The sequence below is a fragment of the Leopardus geoffroyi genome, chromosome B3 (genome assembly GCF_018350155.1).
Source record: "Leopardus geoffroyi isolate Oge1 chromosome B3, O.geoffroyi_Oge1_pat1.0, whole genome shotgun sequence".
NCBI lineage: Eukaryota > Metazoa > Chordata > Mammalia > Carnivora > Felidae > Leopardus > Leopardus geoffroyi.
Window position 1 is genome coordinate 135,901,876 of NC_059337.1, and position 16,689 is coordinate 135,918,564.

The window sequence follows — 16,689 nt, forward strand, 5'->3', positions numbered from 1 at the left end:
TTAAGAATGGATCTTGAGAAGTAAAATTTCTACAAACTTGTAATACATTTATTTTTAAAGTTAAAAAATATTACATATAAGCAGGAAGGTGTACAAATCAAGGGCATAGCTCAGTGAAATTTGAAAAAGTGAATATATGTGTATAACCACCACAGATGGTCCATCATCCTAGGAACCCCAGAACCTCCTAGAAGGTCCTTCCCAGTCATTAATTGTACTCTTCCCCAAAGGTAAGCAGTAATTACCAACACCAAAGATTCATTTTGCCTGTTTTTGAATTTTATGTAAATGGAGTAATACTGTATATACATTTTTGGGTCCGTGTCTTTTGCTCAGTATTGTATTCGTGAGGTTCATCCATGTGGTATGTTGCAGGAGCTTGTTCATTTTCACGGTTGTACTGTATTTCATTATATGAATATACCACATTTGTCAGTGCTTTTTTTTTTTTTTTTTTTTAAATCAGTGCTACAATTGAGGGACATGTCTGTTCTACTATTTGGCTATTTCAAATAGTGCTATTAGGAATGTACTTGTACTTGACTCGTAGTACAGAAGTGTGGACATTTCTGTCCAGCATATACTCAGGAGTGGGATTGCTGGGTTATAGAGCAGGCCTAACTGCAAATCTATCATAAATGGTACCGGTTTTCCACAGACGGTGACCAATTTCCACTCCCAACAGCAATGAATGAGAGTTCCATTTGCACCTCGTCATGACTGGGAGTCATCGTTTTCTGTCTTTTTAATTTTAGCCATTCTGTTAGATTTGCCTTTTTCGTGTTTTGTGTTGTTTGTTTGTTTGCATTTCCCTGATGAATAATGAGGGACTGCGCCTGTTTTGTTGTGTGTGTGGCTATTTGGGTATCTTTCTTTGTGAAGTTTTTATTTAGCTCCTTTGCTCATTTCTCACCTGGCTGTGTTTGTGTTTTTCATAAAAATTCATTAGCATTAAAAATATGTATATAAAAAAAAAGTTTTTAAAAAGAGTAACACCACCAGGAGACAGTGCATTTATTAAATGAGGGGGACGTTTTTAATTATTTAATAGGTAAGAAAAATACTTCCCTTACAAAGGTAAATAAATGAAAAAATAAAACCGAGAGCTTCCAAATAATGGAGAGCGACATCTGAAGTGCCAAGGACTCCATCTCTGGAAGCATTCAAGCATGACCAGGTGTGCCCGTCACGGCCCGACAAAACTTTCTACGAGGACGGAAACGTTCTACAAAATTCTCCAGTTCGGCAGCCGCTGGCCGCCTGTGGCAACTGTACAACTGAAATGTGGCCGATGCCACTGAGAAACTAAGCATTACATCTTACTGCGTTTGAATTAATTTAATTCATTTAAGTTGAAATGCAAGTAGCCATACGAGGCTGGCAATTACCGTACCAAAGAGCACAGCTCTAAAGCAGAAGTCGGCAAACTTTTTCTGTAAAGGGCCAGATTGGAAATATTTTAGGCTTTGTGGGCTGTATGAACTACTCGATTCTGCTGCAGTGTGAATGCAGCCATAGACACGATGCCACAATCAGAGCAGGGCTGTGTTCCAATATAACCATTTATAAAAACGGGCTGCGGGTAGGATCTGGCCCGTGGGCCGCTTTGCTGACCACAGGCGCCTTCCCACCTGACGTTCTACAATCTGCAGAAGCTTGTTACCTTGTCCTCCACGGGCCAGCACCTGATTCCAACAATAAGGCTTGGGGAGGGGTCAGAACAGACCCGAAAGGGAGAAAGCCTATGTGACCGGTGTTTGGCCGGGACAGCACAAGTGTACAGAGAAGGAATGCGCCTTCAGTCAAATATAAATGGGAGTTGAGTCATGACTGGTAAGCTCCTACCCACAAAACAACTGAGTGTGTCTGGGGCCAGGATTTATGGTCACTGAATTTGGCTGAACTTCCTCCTCTTGTCCCCATCAAAGGCCTCTGAATGAGTCCATTGTTTCCTCAGCCTGGATGGAACCTTCTACAAGGCAACACATCCCACGTGATTTCTAGTGGACAACCTTAATTTAGCTTTAGGGGTTGAAGACACAGGGAAAGGCTAAGTTGACCCAGGGGAGGCAGGGTGCAGCGGCCAGCGGCCCCCGGGGGTCTGGGCTTACCGTGGGTGAGTGCCAGTTGAAGCAGTGTGTGCGGAAGTGAGACACGGCTGCCTGGTAGCAGTCGTGCGCCGTGAGCTCGGCCCTCTCAGACAGCAGCCCCTCCGCCTCAGCACCGGACCTCGCGATCAAGGAGACGATCTTTTGCACTGACTTCTCGATGACATGCCTAGCCTGTGAAGAAACACATCTTTTCAAAATGTACTGTACTTAACGCAGTCTCTCCTGGAACCCTGGATCAGGTTAGGAGCCCATTTAAAGGCTTCTCTTCGTGCAACTTCTAACCCAGGATGTCGAAAGAGATGCCAACAGAGCCGTCCTACAGAAGGCAAGAGGTTGTGCACGCGAGGCTTCTGGAACAGCTAGAAGCCTTTAGAAATACCCTGCCTTTCCGATGTCTTCTCGCACAACGTTAACATTTAAATCTAAATACCTGAAGAGCAGGCATGGTCCACTCTGAGAAAAGGAGGGGGACGTAGAAATTGTGCCAAAGTAGACTATTGTCCCACAAACAGTGCAGTGTGTTCACAGGCACTTTGCCTCTTCCAGAAACCACCAGACAGATAGAGGGGCACAGAGCGGGGCATCGTTTCCTTCCCAAATGATGAATAAAAAAAAAATACCTTCACGCAAAATGAGTTTATTACTGCTATTTCTAAATCGGTTAGTATTTTTAAAATCTCAGTGTTCAGGGGCTCCTGGGTGGCTCAGTGGGTTGAGCATCCGACTTTGGCTCGGGTCATGATCTCACGGTCTGGGAGTTCGAGTCCCACATCAGGCTCTGTGCTGACAGCTTGGAGCCTGGAGCCTGCTTTGGATTCTGTGTCTGCCTCTCTCTCTGCCCCTCCCCTGCTCACACTCTGTCTCTCTCTCTCTCTCTCTCAAAAATAAATAAACATTAAAAAAATTTTTTTAATCTAGTGTTCAAGTAGCAAAATAAAAATGTCTTCTAAGCAACTAGGTATAAAAGGGAAACACCCACATGCCATGACTTCTTGGCAGGATACAGGAGAGAAAAAGAGGTCAAGGTCAGCTTACTAATGAATAATGAAGATGAGGACAGCTGCTGCTCACTCCTCTGTTACACAGAGCACAGACTAGTCTCCTTTCCCACATACCCCCATGTGCCAGGCGGAGTGGCCCCAGAGTGCTGTCACCTGGCTCCAACAATGCTGGATAACTGTCAGGAGGCAGAGACCAAGTTCATACATGCTGCCCGGTGAGGCTGGGAGCAGTATCCGGAGATGGTTCCTTTAACCACTACTTACGTCCAGATGCCTGTGGATCTTCTCCACGAGGTTCCTGGACTCCTGAAGATCATTGGTGCTCATCAGCTTCCTTTTCATGATGGTGAGGGGCACCTCAGGGCTTGGGGTGAGGTCAAGGTCCTTGACCGGAGGCAGGGAGATGGGAGAACTGGCTTTGTGTTTCATACCCTGAAACTGCATCACCTTCATGGAAGAGATCGACTGAGGAGAGAGGGAGAGAACCAGTCTGAGTGGGAAGAGTGGATGTGCCACACATACCCTGGGTCCCACCTCTCCGCCGGAGGCTCACAGTTCACACCACGTGGTTTCAGGACCACCAACAGCCACAGTCGCAGCCGGAAAACAGAGGCTTGGCCCTCAGCAGTGAGCAACGCAACACATTTGAGCTCCTGAAATCCACCGATGATGAACTTCAAAAATACCCAGCATCTAGGGGCACCTGAGTGGCTCAGTCAGTTAAGCGTCCGACTTTGGCTCAGGTCATGATCTCGTGCCTTGTGGGTTTGAGCCCCGCATCGGGCTCTGTGCTGACAGCTCTGAGCCTAGAGCCTGCTTCGGATTCTGTGTCTCCCTCTCTTTCTTTGCCCCTCCCCCGTTTTCACTCTCTCTCTCAAAAATAAACATTAAAAAAATAAAATAAAATAAATATCCAGCATCCTTTGGAGGAGAACTGCTAATTATTTCATATATAGACGATCCTTACTCCACAGTCATGCAGAGCTGGGGCCAGAGTCGTTTCAACCAGTGACGACCTGGGTTGTGCTCCCCTATCCATGTGAACCTGCCTGTCCCTAGAGACCAGGAATAGGAAGGTGCAAAGCATCCATTCAGGTTGCAGCTGAGGCCTGGGTCCACTGAGATGGACAGAGCTAAAGCCACAGAGGGTCCGGCTGACAGTCGGGGCCAAACAAGCACGACAGCCAGACTCTGCCTGCACAGGCCACTCCAGACTGGATCCCAATCAGAAGGAGAGAAATGCTACAAGTATTCTTGTTCCTAAACCAAGCAACAATACTCTAAAAAAGTTCTAAGACAAAAAAATAAATATACAGAAACATGTAACATTTGGCAAAGATCCATCATACCTCTTCGACCAAGACCAGGAAGGGCCAGCACCGAGGAAATCACAAAGTGAACAGGAAGCCAGGGACAAGGAGCTGTGGCTGGGTGCCCTCTCCCCTGTGAACCCCCCACATGGCCAGGGCGGTGCCACGTCTGACCCTGCCTCGTCGAAGTCACCTCCCCCCTTGCCTTCTCTCTGCTCCCCGCTCCGGAACCCCCACTCAGAAGCCCGGCCAGGCCTGTGGCATCCTGAAGGCCTGTCTCGTGGCCTCCAGGCCCCAGTCCACACTCTGTCAGGGACGAGCTGAAGGCAGCTGGCCTGACCAGCTCACAAGTTTTTCTAGAAGGCCAATGCTTGCATCAAAGGAACGGGTCTCAGCCAGTGAGCATCCCAAGGGCTGGCCACCCCCCACGCCCGCCCGTGGTGGCACGTAAGGCCCAAGCCTTCAGCAGCCACCTGCTGTGACATCTGTCTAGACAGCCCTGATCATCTTACCCATTTAACCACCTAGGTCCCTTCTGGGCAGTGGCGGGGCGGGGGAGGGGGGGAGCGGAAGGCCCTAAGTTCTAGCCAAAGGGTGAAAGTAACAAGTGCAACGCGCAGGATGTGGGGTCCTAGGAGGCAGAAGCTTTCAATCCAGAGACCTCTTAGTGTGTGCCAGCCCTGTTCAGTGCTTTGGGTGCACGACCTTCTTTAATTGTACACTGAGGCTCTGACCAAGGAGGAAAGGGAGATTTGGCGAAGCTAACGAGCTTACCCTGAATCTCACAACTCTGCGAGTTTGAGCCGACTCCAGAGCCCGGGCCCGGGGCCCAGGATGCAGTTGGCTCTGAGAGGCAGGGCCATCGCCGCCTCGGCCATTTCTCCCCTGGGTCCCCATCTCTCTTCGCCAAGAGATCGACGTTCCAGGCGAGTCAGCCTGAGGCTCGGGAATCCACGGGGGGGCCAGGCTGCCCTTCTCACCTTGTTTCCATACTGCATGACGTGGCTGGTGTTGGTGTGGGATTTCACCAGCTGGTACTGCTTGTGGAGGGTCTCTTTGGTCAAGTCCTCCTGCAAAGATGCAAACGTTGAAGTCCTCGGACAAGTCAGAGCTGACGGCTCAGCCTCAGCTGGACGGCCGGACCCTCGGGACTCACCACATCCGAGTCCTCCATCCAGTTGACGCTGTACCAGTCCCCCAGGTACGTGGACCTCTTCTCGTCATAGTAACAGGCATAGGACGACTCGGTGGGGTTGGCAGCCGTGGTCGCATAAACTAGTAGGAGTTAAAGACATCTTTTGATTATGTTCTCCTCTCTGCCGTGGCTCCCACCCGATGCGTGAGCCTCTCCCTCCCGCCCGGTGTGATCAGAGCTCGCCACCTGCCAACAGCACAGGCAGGACAGAGAGACACGGCCATACCCAGCCCTGCTCACTTGTTTACAGCAACTGCCTAAGATGAAATGGGGAAGACAGAGAAGCTGGCTGACGGATGCAGCCGGCGGTAATAAGCAGCCCGCGTGCTTGTTAGGATATTAAGCGATTCTAGAATAATCTGAACCATTTCAATAGCTCTGGAAACTTGAAGAACATGTACCTAATTTCATTTCTGGAGAAAGCTAACATTTACCAAACAAACGAACACTTTGAATATACACAATAGCTACCGTTTACTACCTAGCTGCTATGGGCTCAAAATCGTGCTGGGCAAGTGGTATCACTTAAAATGCAACTCTCCCAACAGACAGCATCTTCATCCCCATTTCACAGACGGGGGTAACTGAGGGCCAAAGAGGGTAAGTCAACTGCCCAAGATCAGATGGCCGGCAAGCAGTGCATCACAAAGGGACCGAAGCTGGTCCAAAGGCTATGTGATCTTGGACTTAAGTAGCTTTACTAGAACCTGGAAGAGCACCATGAAGCTCACATCACATTCTTTGTTTATTTATTCTTTATTCCTGCCCACAGTAAACCCCTCACCCCCGCTTCTGTGCACCAGGCTGCCCTAAGCCCCTGCTTATACACACCGCCCGGTTCTTCACGTCGGCAGAATCAATGACCAACTGCGCCACTGAGCAACCTGCCCACCCAGCCTGGCTCAGAGGCCAGCACGACCACCACGTACCATTGATGTCGGAGGGCAGGTGGCGCATCATGGACCCAGACTCACAGGCTTCGATGTAGAACACCATCTGTGAGGTGAAAGAGACACATGACCTCACACCCTGGCCAGGCACGGACCTCTCACAAATGCGGGCTCTGCTCACATTCCTGTCCCATCCTTAAGGGTCTTTTAACTCTTGCTTCTGGGAGAGATCTCTGCCGTGAGAGGCTGCTGCTGGAGGCTACAGAACCTGCTGTCATGCAAACCGGAAGGACTCAAACCTATTCATCGCTAACAGACGAAAATGATCCATTAGTTGAAATGGTGCAGAGCGAATGGTGCCATAGATAATGCTAAGGAAAACTGTTCCACCGTCCAGTTCAGGGAGACGGTGCGGCAGGCCCTCTTTCCACATTTCTATCACATGCATGCCCGAGCTGGTCAGTTTCTATAAAGGGTGCTACGAGGGCGAGCGACGGCCAACGTGAAAATAAGACGATGGCGTTTTCCTCCCCGGCTGCTCCCGGTTGAGGTCAGTGCTAGAACAGTGGTCTTCAAAGTGGTCCCTGGACCATCAGTATCCATGTCAACTCAGAAAGGCAAGTTCTCAAGCCTCTCCCCAGGCCTCCAAGTCAGACTCTGGAGGTGGGGTCCACACTTTGTTTTAACAAGAGCTCCAGTGATCCTGATCTAACAGCTAAAGCCCTAGAATTACAATTTACAGTTTAATCCCGGGAAACCAGCGGTCAAGACCGATCCCAAGGAGACTCCCCAGATAGCCATCTGGGGCTGGGGCAGTCACGGTATACGGCAGGCTGTGCGTCTACTGCCTTCCTTGTACTCCTCCCCGCAGGCTGCCCCAAGCGCTGACGTTACCTTTTGGTACATTTTGTGTTTGTACATGTACTGGATGGTCTTATTCAGATCCTTTACGTGAAGCTGAAACGTAAGAATACGGACATTCAGACCAACATCTCCAGAGAACCCCCCTAAAAAAAGTCCTAATGATGCTTTGTAAATTGTTATTTGCCGGTCCTTAGAAAGAATCACGGTGAACAGCACTATCCCAAAGTGGCACCTCATGTGTTTTATTCAAATATTTAAAAAGGGGAAGAGAGGGGCGCCTGGGTGGCTCAGTCGGTTAAGCATCCGACTTCAGCTCAGGTCATGATCTCACACTTCGTGGGTTCGAGCCCCGTGTTGGGCTCTGTGCTGACAGCTCGGAGCCTGGAGCCTGCTTCGGATTCTGTGTCTCCCTCTGTCTCTGCCCCTCCCCCGCTCATGCTGTCTCTCTGTCTCTCTCAAAAATAAATAAATATTAAAAGAAAAAAAATAAAAAGGGGACAAGAATGTGCTCTCTCCTCCATCACTTCGTCTGAAGCGTTCAGAGACCGTGTTCTATTACTGCCTCTACTGCAACGCACCCAGGTCTGGAGACCTTTTACTAAGGCTCAGATACGAAGACAAATGTAGGCAAAACTTGCCAGACAGATTTCCAGCCGCTACGCGTGTCCCCCCACACTCACCTGCCACACACAGAAACCAACCCTGGTAGGACATGAGCAACACACATCCCAGGTTTCACGTCAATGCCAAGGTTTTGTTTGCTAGTCTCCTACTTTGTATTTATAATTTTAAGGAAAACTCACGTCGTCATTAGGAAACACCAGTATTCCAGTAGCTCCATGATCGGTGAAGTAAACGAACACATGATCCCGGGGGCCGCTGCCGAGAGAGCGGGACACACAAGGTCAAAATTTCCACTATTTCACTTCGACTTCTCTGAAAAGTTGCTCCATCAAAAAAGTAAGAAGATGCTCCAGGACTACGGTCTACTGTTGGGTGGTGCCCTCTGCTCCTGCTGAGGGTGATCCTGAACCACAAGGCACATCCCAGAGCCTCAGAGCTGTGAGTTACAGTCCGGGAGGAGACATCTGCCAGGTGGCTTGGCTTATGGACCAGGTATGATTCCAACAGTGAGGTCCTTGGGGCGCCTGGCGGCTCAGTCAGTTGAGCGTCTGACTTTGGCTCAAGTCATGATCTCAAGGTTTGTGGGTTCAAGCCCCACATCAGGCTCTGTGCTGACAGCTCAGAGCCTGGAGCCTACTTCGGATTCTGTGTCTCCCTCTTTCTCTGTGCCTTTCCCGCTCATACTCGGTGTGTGTGTGTGTGTCTCTCTCTCTCTCTCAAAAATAAATAAATATTAAAAAAAAAAATTTTTTTTTTCAAACATCGAAGTCCTTTGGCAATCGGGCCTCATGCCAGCGGCCATACTCTCCAACCAGATTGCCCTAAGATGAGGGAAGGAGGTCAGCACACACAGCTGAACACAGTCCTTCAGCTCAGACTTCTTCCCTTCCAGGCCCCTCAGCCTGCACGCAGGCTGCCCACTGTGTGCCCGGCCCACCTGCCCATCCTTGTGCCCACTGTTCCCTTCTAGCATGAAAGGAACGGCACCATTTGCCAAGGATCTGAGAGAGTCTGAGGGCATGTTACTGAAGTCCCTGACATCACTTAAAGTGCTACATCAAGAGATGCTAACAAGCCATCGGTCACGGTCACCCAGAGCCGGCAGCAAGCAGTGGGGTGGTTTTCCCCAGGACGAAGGTGAGAGCTGTGTGTACGCATGTACGCCTCTCCCCCACTGGGCTGACCTCGAACACAGCACAGAACTGGAAGGCCAGACCCTACAACCTGACCGGCTGCAGGGCTTCCCGCCTGTCTCAGTGTTTTGTGCTGGCAGTGAAAAATACCAGCCCTAGGATCGTGGACAACAAAAAGCAGTCGCTTCAAGTGACAGAGAACATTTCATTAATGATAATGAAGGACCCTGGCTCCTAGGGTTAATTCAGTACAGAAATGCGCTCCCCAGTGAAGCCATCAGTTCCATGCGGCCTGTCGTAAGTCAGGACAAAGCTCCCGCTCTGTTACTTCTCATGAGTAAACAGGACGGGAGCAAAGAACAACACCTATTTGGGGGCCAAGTCATTAGAAAAGTGTACAAGCCTTTATAAAACAGACATTACCTCTTCAAGACCTTTCCAGATCCTTTGCCCTTCACTGCTTCTTCATCACCTCTTAACACAGCAAGGAAATTTTCTGGGGTCACATCCTACAAAGAATTTGGAAGTCAAAATCAGACATAGGTGTCATTCTCAATCAGAGCATTTGCTGAGTCTGTAGCTGACCTGAGCCAGCGGTCCACAGATCTCTGAGGCTCAAGGTTTAAGAGCAAACACTTTGGAACCAAGGTAGACCCAAAGGAAGGCCAGTGTTTCTGGGGCCTGTGCATGACCTCTTCTCAAATATCATCTTGCCTTTGGCTGATGGCAACTCAGCAAGCCTGCCTTTCCTTCCTAACCATCCCAGAGTCCACGTGCGGAAACCCAAAGATGCTGGTAGGTAGGGACACACAGCCAGGGAAGAGCAAAGCACCTCAGGGGCACAGCAGAAAGGGAGGAGAAGCACCAGCAGTGGGCCTCCCTTTGCATCCAGCTTGCTGCCTAGAAGGTCAAATCCCAAGGACACTTGATGTCCTTAAAGATTTTATAATGCTGATGCCTGATCGTTTGAAAAAGCAATACAGGGGCACCTGGGTGGCTCAGTCGGTTAAGCATCTGACTCTTGATTTCAGCTCAGGTCACGATCATGGGATCAAGCCCCAAGTCGGGCTCTGTGCTGAGTGTGGAGCCTGCTCAAGATTCTTTCTCTCTCCCTCTGCCCCCCTCTCCTGTACATGCTCTCTCTAAAATAAAAGATAAAAATAAAAATAAAGCAATACAGAAAAGTACAAAGGGGAAAAAAAATCACCAAAAACCCTACCCCCTACCACTAAGATTCCAGGTATTTCTTTATCACACTATAGAAAAACAATTTCATAAAAACGAGACCATCTATGTTACAAGCATGATGTGTTCAATTCAACCGTGCTGGAATTTAAAAAAAAAAAAAATTGAAAGAATTGCTGAATTTCAGATAGATGCTCCTTCATTACCAGGAATATTAGTTCCTAAGAGATCCCTCTACAATCTGGAAAACCATGCGGTGGCAGTCATTATGGTATCTTCAAAAATGTGTCAATTGATAAAGCCTCAATCAATTGGGAGGGATAGAATTCAATTGGGAGCGATATAATTCATAAGTGATACACAATAACAACGAAAAACTATCTCAGCAAAATCCAGTGATGCTTTCTTGGCACCAGAGCTGGTGCTGAGAAAATCGATTTTCAGACAAGAGCACAGCTCTATAATCAGATTAGCAGCAAGGATCTCTGCTAAGATCTCAAGAAAATCAGGTATTGTTGAAGGAAATCCATTATCAGGCTTAAAGTAGAAGGCTAGATGGGGCACCTGGGTGGCTCAGTTGGTTAAACGCCTGATTCTTGATTTCGGCTCAGGTCACGATCTCAAGGTTTGTAAGTTCAAACCCCACATCAGGCTCTGTGCTGACAGCGTGGAGTCTGCTTTACGATTCTCTCTCTCTCTCCCTCTCTCTTGGCCCCTCCCCCACTCACGCACCCACACTCTTTGTGTCTCAAAATAAACTTACAAAAAAAAAAAGACTAGAAACTAAAGATCAGTAGACTACAACTTACTTCTAGCTTTTTTCCTTTTCTTTCCTCAGCTTTCTTTCAAAACTCTCAGAAATTACTCAAGTGCAAATCTTAATACCAACACGAAGCACCGCCCAGAAATCAGTGTCGTGAGGTTCTGATCCCGGAAATGCAAGAACGAGGGGCGTACTGTCACTGAAATGAACACAAGCCCTGCTGGCTCCAACCTCGCACCCCTCACCTCGCCGGTGTAGTCCTTCAGGACCCCCGCGTACACATCCGAGCCATTGGGTCTGTTGATCACGATTCCTGGCGTGGGGTTGCTGAAGAAAACAAAGAAACCGAGGGACACATTTGAAGCACGCGGTGTGATATGGCTCTGAAATCTCTCTTCAAAACTATGCCCCCGTTACGTAAAAAAACAGTGAGTGACCACGTTTGTCAGAGACATTTCTCATCACCCGCACAGCCGCCAACGTGCTAGTGACTTTAGAGCCTGGGGATCTCAGGCAGCCCACAGTTCTCCGGTTCTTGGTGGGAGCAGTGAAGGGCTGTCCTGAAAATGACAGGTGTGGCTGGCCTCCTGCCGGAACTGTATGGCCTTCTGGGGGCAAGACCCGAGCGAGCGATCTCTCAGAGCAAAACTCTTTACAGAAAAAGATGGGACGGAAGACAAGACTTTAATACAAGAGCTCAGGCGAGAAAGCTCAGAATGGATTCTGTGCTGTCGTGTGATCGGCCATCCTTGGCCACAGCAGGGAAAACAAGAAGTGGGGGAGACTAGCACCGGTGCAGTTTAGTAGCCATAATGCTGCTCCTGATCTCAAGACGGCAGATAAGCAGGCATGAGACGACTATTCGTAAAGCTGAATTCAACAAACAATAAAAGCAAATTAGCACGGAAAGAAGGGCAGTAGGATCCAGCCTACAAATAAGAGTCTCCTGCGCACAGGGCCACCGAGGCAACCCCTCTGTGCTGCCTGCCCCTGCTCGGAGGTCGGGAATGAGCACTGCAGAGCCCAATGGTGAGTTCTCCAAGCTGAGAAGGAACCTACACTTTTTTTTTTTTAATTCTTTTCTTGACGTTTTATTTGAGAGAGAAAGAGAGAGAGAGAGAAAAGTGCAAGCGGGGGAGGGGCAGAGAGAGAGGGAGACACAGAATCAGAAGCAGGCTCCGGACTCCAAGCTGTCAGCACAGCGCCCGACATGGGGCTCGAACCCACAAACCGTGAGATCATGACCTGGGCTGAAGTCAGACGCTTAATCGACGGAGCCACCCAGGTGTCCCAAGAAGGAACTTACACTTTAAACTCTCCCAAAGCCACCAGCCCCAAACACCCCTCAGCAACTCCTATGCCAACTGACACTGCCGGGGTGCCCCCCCCCCCGCCCACAGTTGTATTCAAAGCTCTACATGAAGCAGCCCTGTGGGATTTCATCTGCCAGTCTGTGCACGTTCTAACGTTTATATTCTAATATTAATTCTAAAGATTCCTATGAGTGGGTATGCATTTAAAAAAAAAAAAAAATATCCCGAATTCATCACCAAGTTCAAAAATACTCCCTACTTACTCTTCAGAGTTGGCAATGTCATCATACATCATCACAATGATCTGTTCATCAGGAATCCCGTTTCTGTGAACAATCTGGTAGGCGTGGCATGCATCCGCCTGGGAGAAAGGATTTTGTCAAGTTTTAGATTCTGCCCAGAAGGAGGTCAATTTTGGAGTTCTAAGGAGCCACACGGTTCTTTCTCATGGAACACATGTTATAAATCACTCCTTATTGTTTGAGTATTTAACTTATTTTAGGGGAACCGGGTAGCTCAGTCGGTTAAATATCTGACTCTTGGTTTTGGTTCAGGCCAGGATCTTATGGTTCATGAGTTAGAGCCCCAGGTCAGGCTCTGCGCTGACAGTACAGAGCCTGCTTGGGATTCTCTCCCTCTCTCTCTGCCCCTTCCCTGCTCGCACACTCTGTCTCTTTCAAAAAATAAATAAAATCAAAAAAATTAAAAATAAATTATTTTAAACCATATACATTAGTCTTTTTTCAATTCAATTTTTAATTTTTTGCAATGTTTTTATTTATTTTAGAGAGAGATTGAGCATGAGCAGGGGAGGGGCAGAGAGAGAGGGAGACACAGAATCTGAAGCAGGCTCCAGGTTCCCAGCTGTCAGTACAGAGCCCGCTGTGGGACTTGAACCCACAAACCATGAGATCGTGACCTGAGCTGAAGTCGGATGCTTAACCGATTGAGCCACCCAGGCACCCCTTAACTCAATTTTTAAAACTCCCCACCTCAAACATTAAAAAAAAAACTTTTTTTTAAGGGAGGTGACACCTGGGTGGCTCAATCCATTAAGCGTCCAACTTTGGCTCAGGTCATGATCTTGCAGTCTGTGGGTTCAAGCCCTGCATTGGGCTCTGTGCTCACAGCTCAGAGCCTGGAGCCTGTCTCAGATTCTGTGACTCCCTCTCTTTCTGCCCCTCCCCTGCCCGTGCTCTGTCTCTGTCTCTGTCTCTTTCCCAAAAATAAATAAACATTAAAAAAATGTTTTTAACTCCCTACCTCACACCCATTATCCAAACTCTCATTCACCTGGTAGCTGGCATATATGTGGGTTACACACACACACACACACACACACACATGCACAGCACCACCACTATGGATAACAAGGGCCTTAAAAAGTCTTGAAGAATTTATTTTCATTTTTCCACACCACATGAAAGTCTCCCGAAAGCAAAGAATTAGGTCTGAAAAACAGAATGATGAACCACAGATTAAAAACTTAGTTTTGTATCAGACAGGATTCTTCCAATTCAAGTAATTTTGGCTGCTATCGTCGCTGTTCAGGGAATTGAAAACTCAGAAGGTCAGCTCAGGTATTGAAAGGAGGAAATGTACTCTTTAGTTGTTAAAAAAAAAAAAAAATAGCAAGAGTGACAACATTAGGGCTTAAAGAAAAACTCTGTTAACGTGATTCCTTGTCCATAAGAGGGTGAAGACATTCTTCGCTTCCTTTTTCAGATGACACGTGGTCCACTCCGGAACCTGGGAATCATTTGAGGTCAGTGAGGAAAAACTTCTCTCACTTTCTGCTCCTGTGTGTCTTTCACGAACAACTAGACACACGTGAAGAACAAAGTGAGCCTAGCTCTCTGCCTCTCTGAGGAAGGGAGCTCTAGGAACTGGACCTTCAGGACACATCACATTCTACACAGTACATAGCACGGCAATAAAGCTTATTGAGCATTAAACCCGGCGGTGTAGATGCCTCACAACAAATGGACTTCACAGCTAGCGACGGGTGTTAAATACACAGTTCTGAATGTTGGGCGAGTGAGTCCAGGGTCTGGCACTCCGGAGCTGTTGCATGAATGGGTGACTGAATCAATAAATAACAAAAGCTCATACATTTACTGACTTTCTAGTACGTGTCAGGCACCGTGCTGAGACTTTCTAGGCGCCACCTCATGGGATTCTCATAGCGATGCTACGTGACTAAGGTAATGATCCCTACTTTATAGGAGAGGAATCTGGAGCTTAAGGAGGTAAGGTGACCTACCCAAGCCACCCAGCTCATAGCGAGATATCCCAGGCACTCTGCCTCCAGAACTTGACGGTGCTTCATGCAGGGACAACAGAGAAATCGGAAAAATTAGAGAAGCCCAGAGAGGGGGAGGAGCTGAAAATCTGAACAGGTTGTTTTAAGATAGTTACTAAGATAAGTATTTTATACATACACAAATTGCTAAAATGTTTAAATCCCCGTTTCTGTGGAACAAGGAAGACCTTCAAATACTAACAGTTGTAGGAAAGAAAATAGCCCCCACAGATGTCCACCTCCTAATCCCCAGAACTGGTGACCATGTTGCACTACCTAAGAAAGGGGAATTAAAACAGATGGATTTAAGATGGCTCATCAGCTGACCTTAAAATAGGGAGGTTATCCTGAATTATTCCAGTGGGCCCAGTGTGGTCACAGGGGTCCTTGTGTGTAGAAGAAGGAGGCAGTGAATCAGTGTTGCAGGGATACAATGTCAGAAAAGACTCAATTGCGCCATTGCTGGCTTTGAACATGGAGGAAGGGGCCATGAGCCAAAAAATGAGGACAGCCCGTAAAAGCTGGAAAAGGTAAGAACATGGCACCTCCTTCAGAGTCACAAGAGAGGAACACAGCCCTTTTGACATCTTGATTTAATGTAGTAAGACCCCCGTTCAAGTTTCTCACCTCCAGAACTGTAACATAATAAATGTGCATTGTTTTAAGCCACTAAGCTTGTAGTGATTTGTTATAGCAACATTAGAAAACTAATCCACTGATGGTGGAAGTTTAGTGTGATTGGCATTCTACTTGGGAGAATATCTTGCCATTACCCAATCAACTTGAAGCACATTGCCTCCAACCCAGGGATTCTGCTCCTAGCGAGACCCTAAAAAAACTCTAACCTGTGCAGTAGAGGATTATTCATAGCAAAAGAAAAAAAAAAAAAGGAAGAAAGAAAGAAAGGGAAAAAGAAATAACCCAAAGGACCATAAATAGGAAAAAATAAACTGTTATATGCTCATATAATGAAATACCATAAAGCTCTGGTGGATGGATGGATGAATGGATGGATGGGTGGGTGGATGGAAGGAAGGAATACAACCCATGTTTCAAATAGATGAATCTCAGGAACATAATGCAAATAAGAATAAGTCACACAAAAATGCATTCACTATGATTACAGTTATATAAAGGCCAAAACAGGCAAAAGTAAACATTTTGTTGTTTATAGTTAAATACACATATGGTAAAACCAGAAAGCAAAATGAAGGAATGATTGACAAAAAATTCAGGAGCTTGCCATCAGGCAGGAAGGAGGGGGACAAAATCAGACAGGGCATAGGGTCTTAGTAATGTTTTTTGTTTTTTGTTTTTTTTAGTCTGATACAGGTATTCATTATTATTATTATTATTATTATTATTATTAATATTCTTCAAATTGCACACACAGGTCATATAGATAGTTCTTTGCTTTCCTTTTCATTAAAAAAAATCAAACCAATATTATGTCAGATTTAACTTATTCTTATGATGAAAGTGAAAGTGACCAGGTATACCTACCCACTCCCCTTGGTGACAACCATCCTATTATTTATTCCTTTTGTCAGAAGCCAGGTTCATTTAAAAAAAATAAAAATAAAAAAAAACACTTAAGAATAACTCTAACAAAAGTGTCAGACTGGTACACTGAAAATCTGAAAATGTTGAGGGAAATTAAAGAAGATCAAAATAGGGGCGCCTGGGTGGCGCAGTCGGTTAAGCGTCCGACTTCAGCCAGGTCACGATCTCGCGGTCCGTGAGTTCGAGCCCCGCGTCGGGCTCTGGGCTGATGGCTCAGAGCCTGGAGCCTGTTTCCGATTCTGTGTCTCCCTCTCTCTCTGCCCCTCCCCCGTTCATGCTCTGTCTCTCTCTGTCCCAAAAAAAATAAATAAACGTTGAAAAAAAAATTAAAAAAAAAAAAAATAAAGAAGATCAAAATAAACAGAGAAACACCTCATGTTCATGGATGAGAAGACTTAATTAATTCTATTTAAAAAATGTTTTTAAATGACCAGC

The 16,689-nt window shown here is 47.1% G+C and overlaps 1 protein-coding gene across 1 annotated transcript in view; it reads right to left on the reverse strand.

Moving 5' to 3' along the window:
• Window positions 1–16,689, reverse strand: part of LGMN (legumain) — a 35,399-nt gene that overhangs the window by 1,617 nt on the left and 17,093 nt on the right. The window contains exons 3-12 of the mRNA XM_045448286.1: window positions 12,653–12,750; window positions 11,322–11,403; window positions 9,552–9,637; window positions 8,175–8,250; window positions 7,402–7,464; window positions 6,547–6,613; window positions 5,579–5,697; window positions 5,403–5,492; window positions 3,377–3,577; window positions 2,112–2,282 (exon numbers count right to left, since the gene is read on the reverse strand). Of these exons, the coding sequence (XP_045304242.1) occupies window positions 2,112–2,282; window positions 3,377–3,577; window positions 5,403–5,492; window positions 5,579–5,697; window positions 6,547–6,613; window positions 7,402–7,464; window positions 8,175–8,250; window positions 9,552–9,637; window positions 11,322–11,403; window positions 12,653–12,750 (1,053 nt within the window). The remainder of the gene's footprint in view (window positions 1–2,111; window positions 2,283–3,376; window positions 3,578–5,402; window positions 5,493–5,578; window positions 5,698–6,546; window positions 6,614–7,401; window positions 7,465–8,174; window positions 8,251–9,551; window positions 9,638–11,321; window positions 11,404–12,652; window positions 12,751–16,689) is intronic.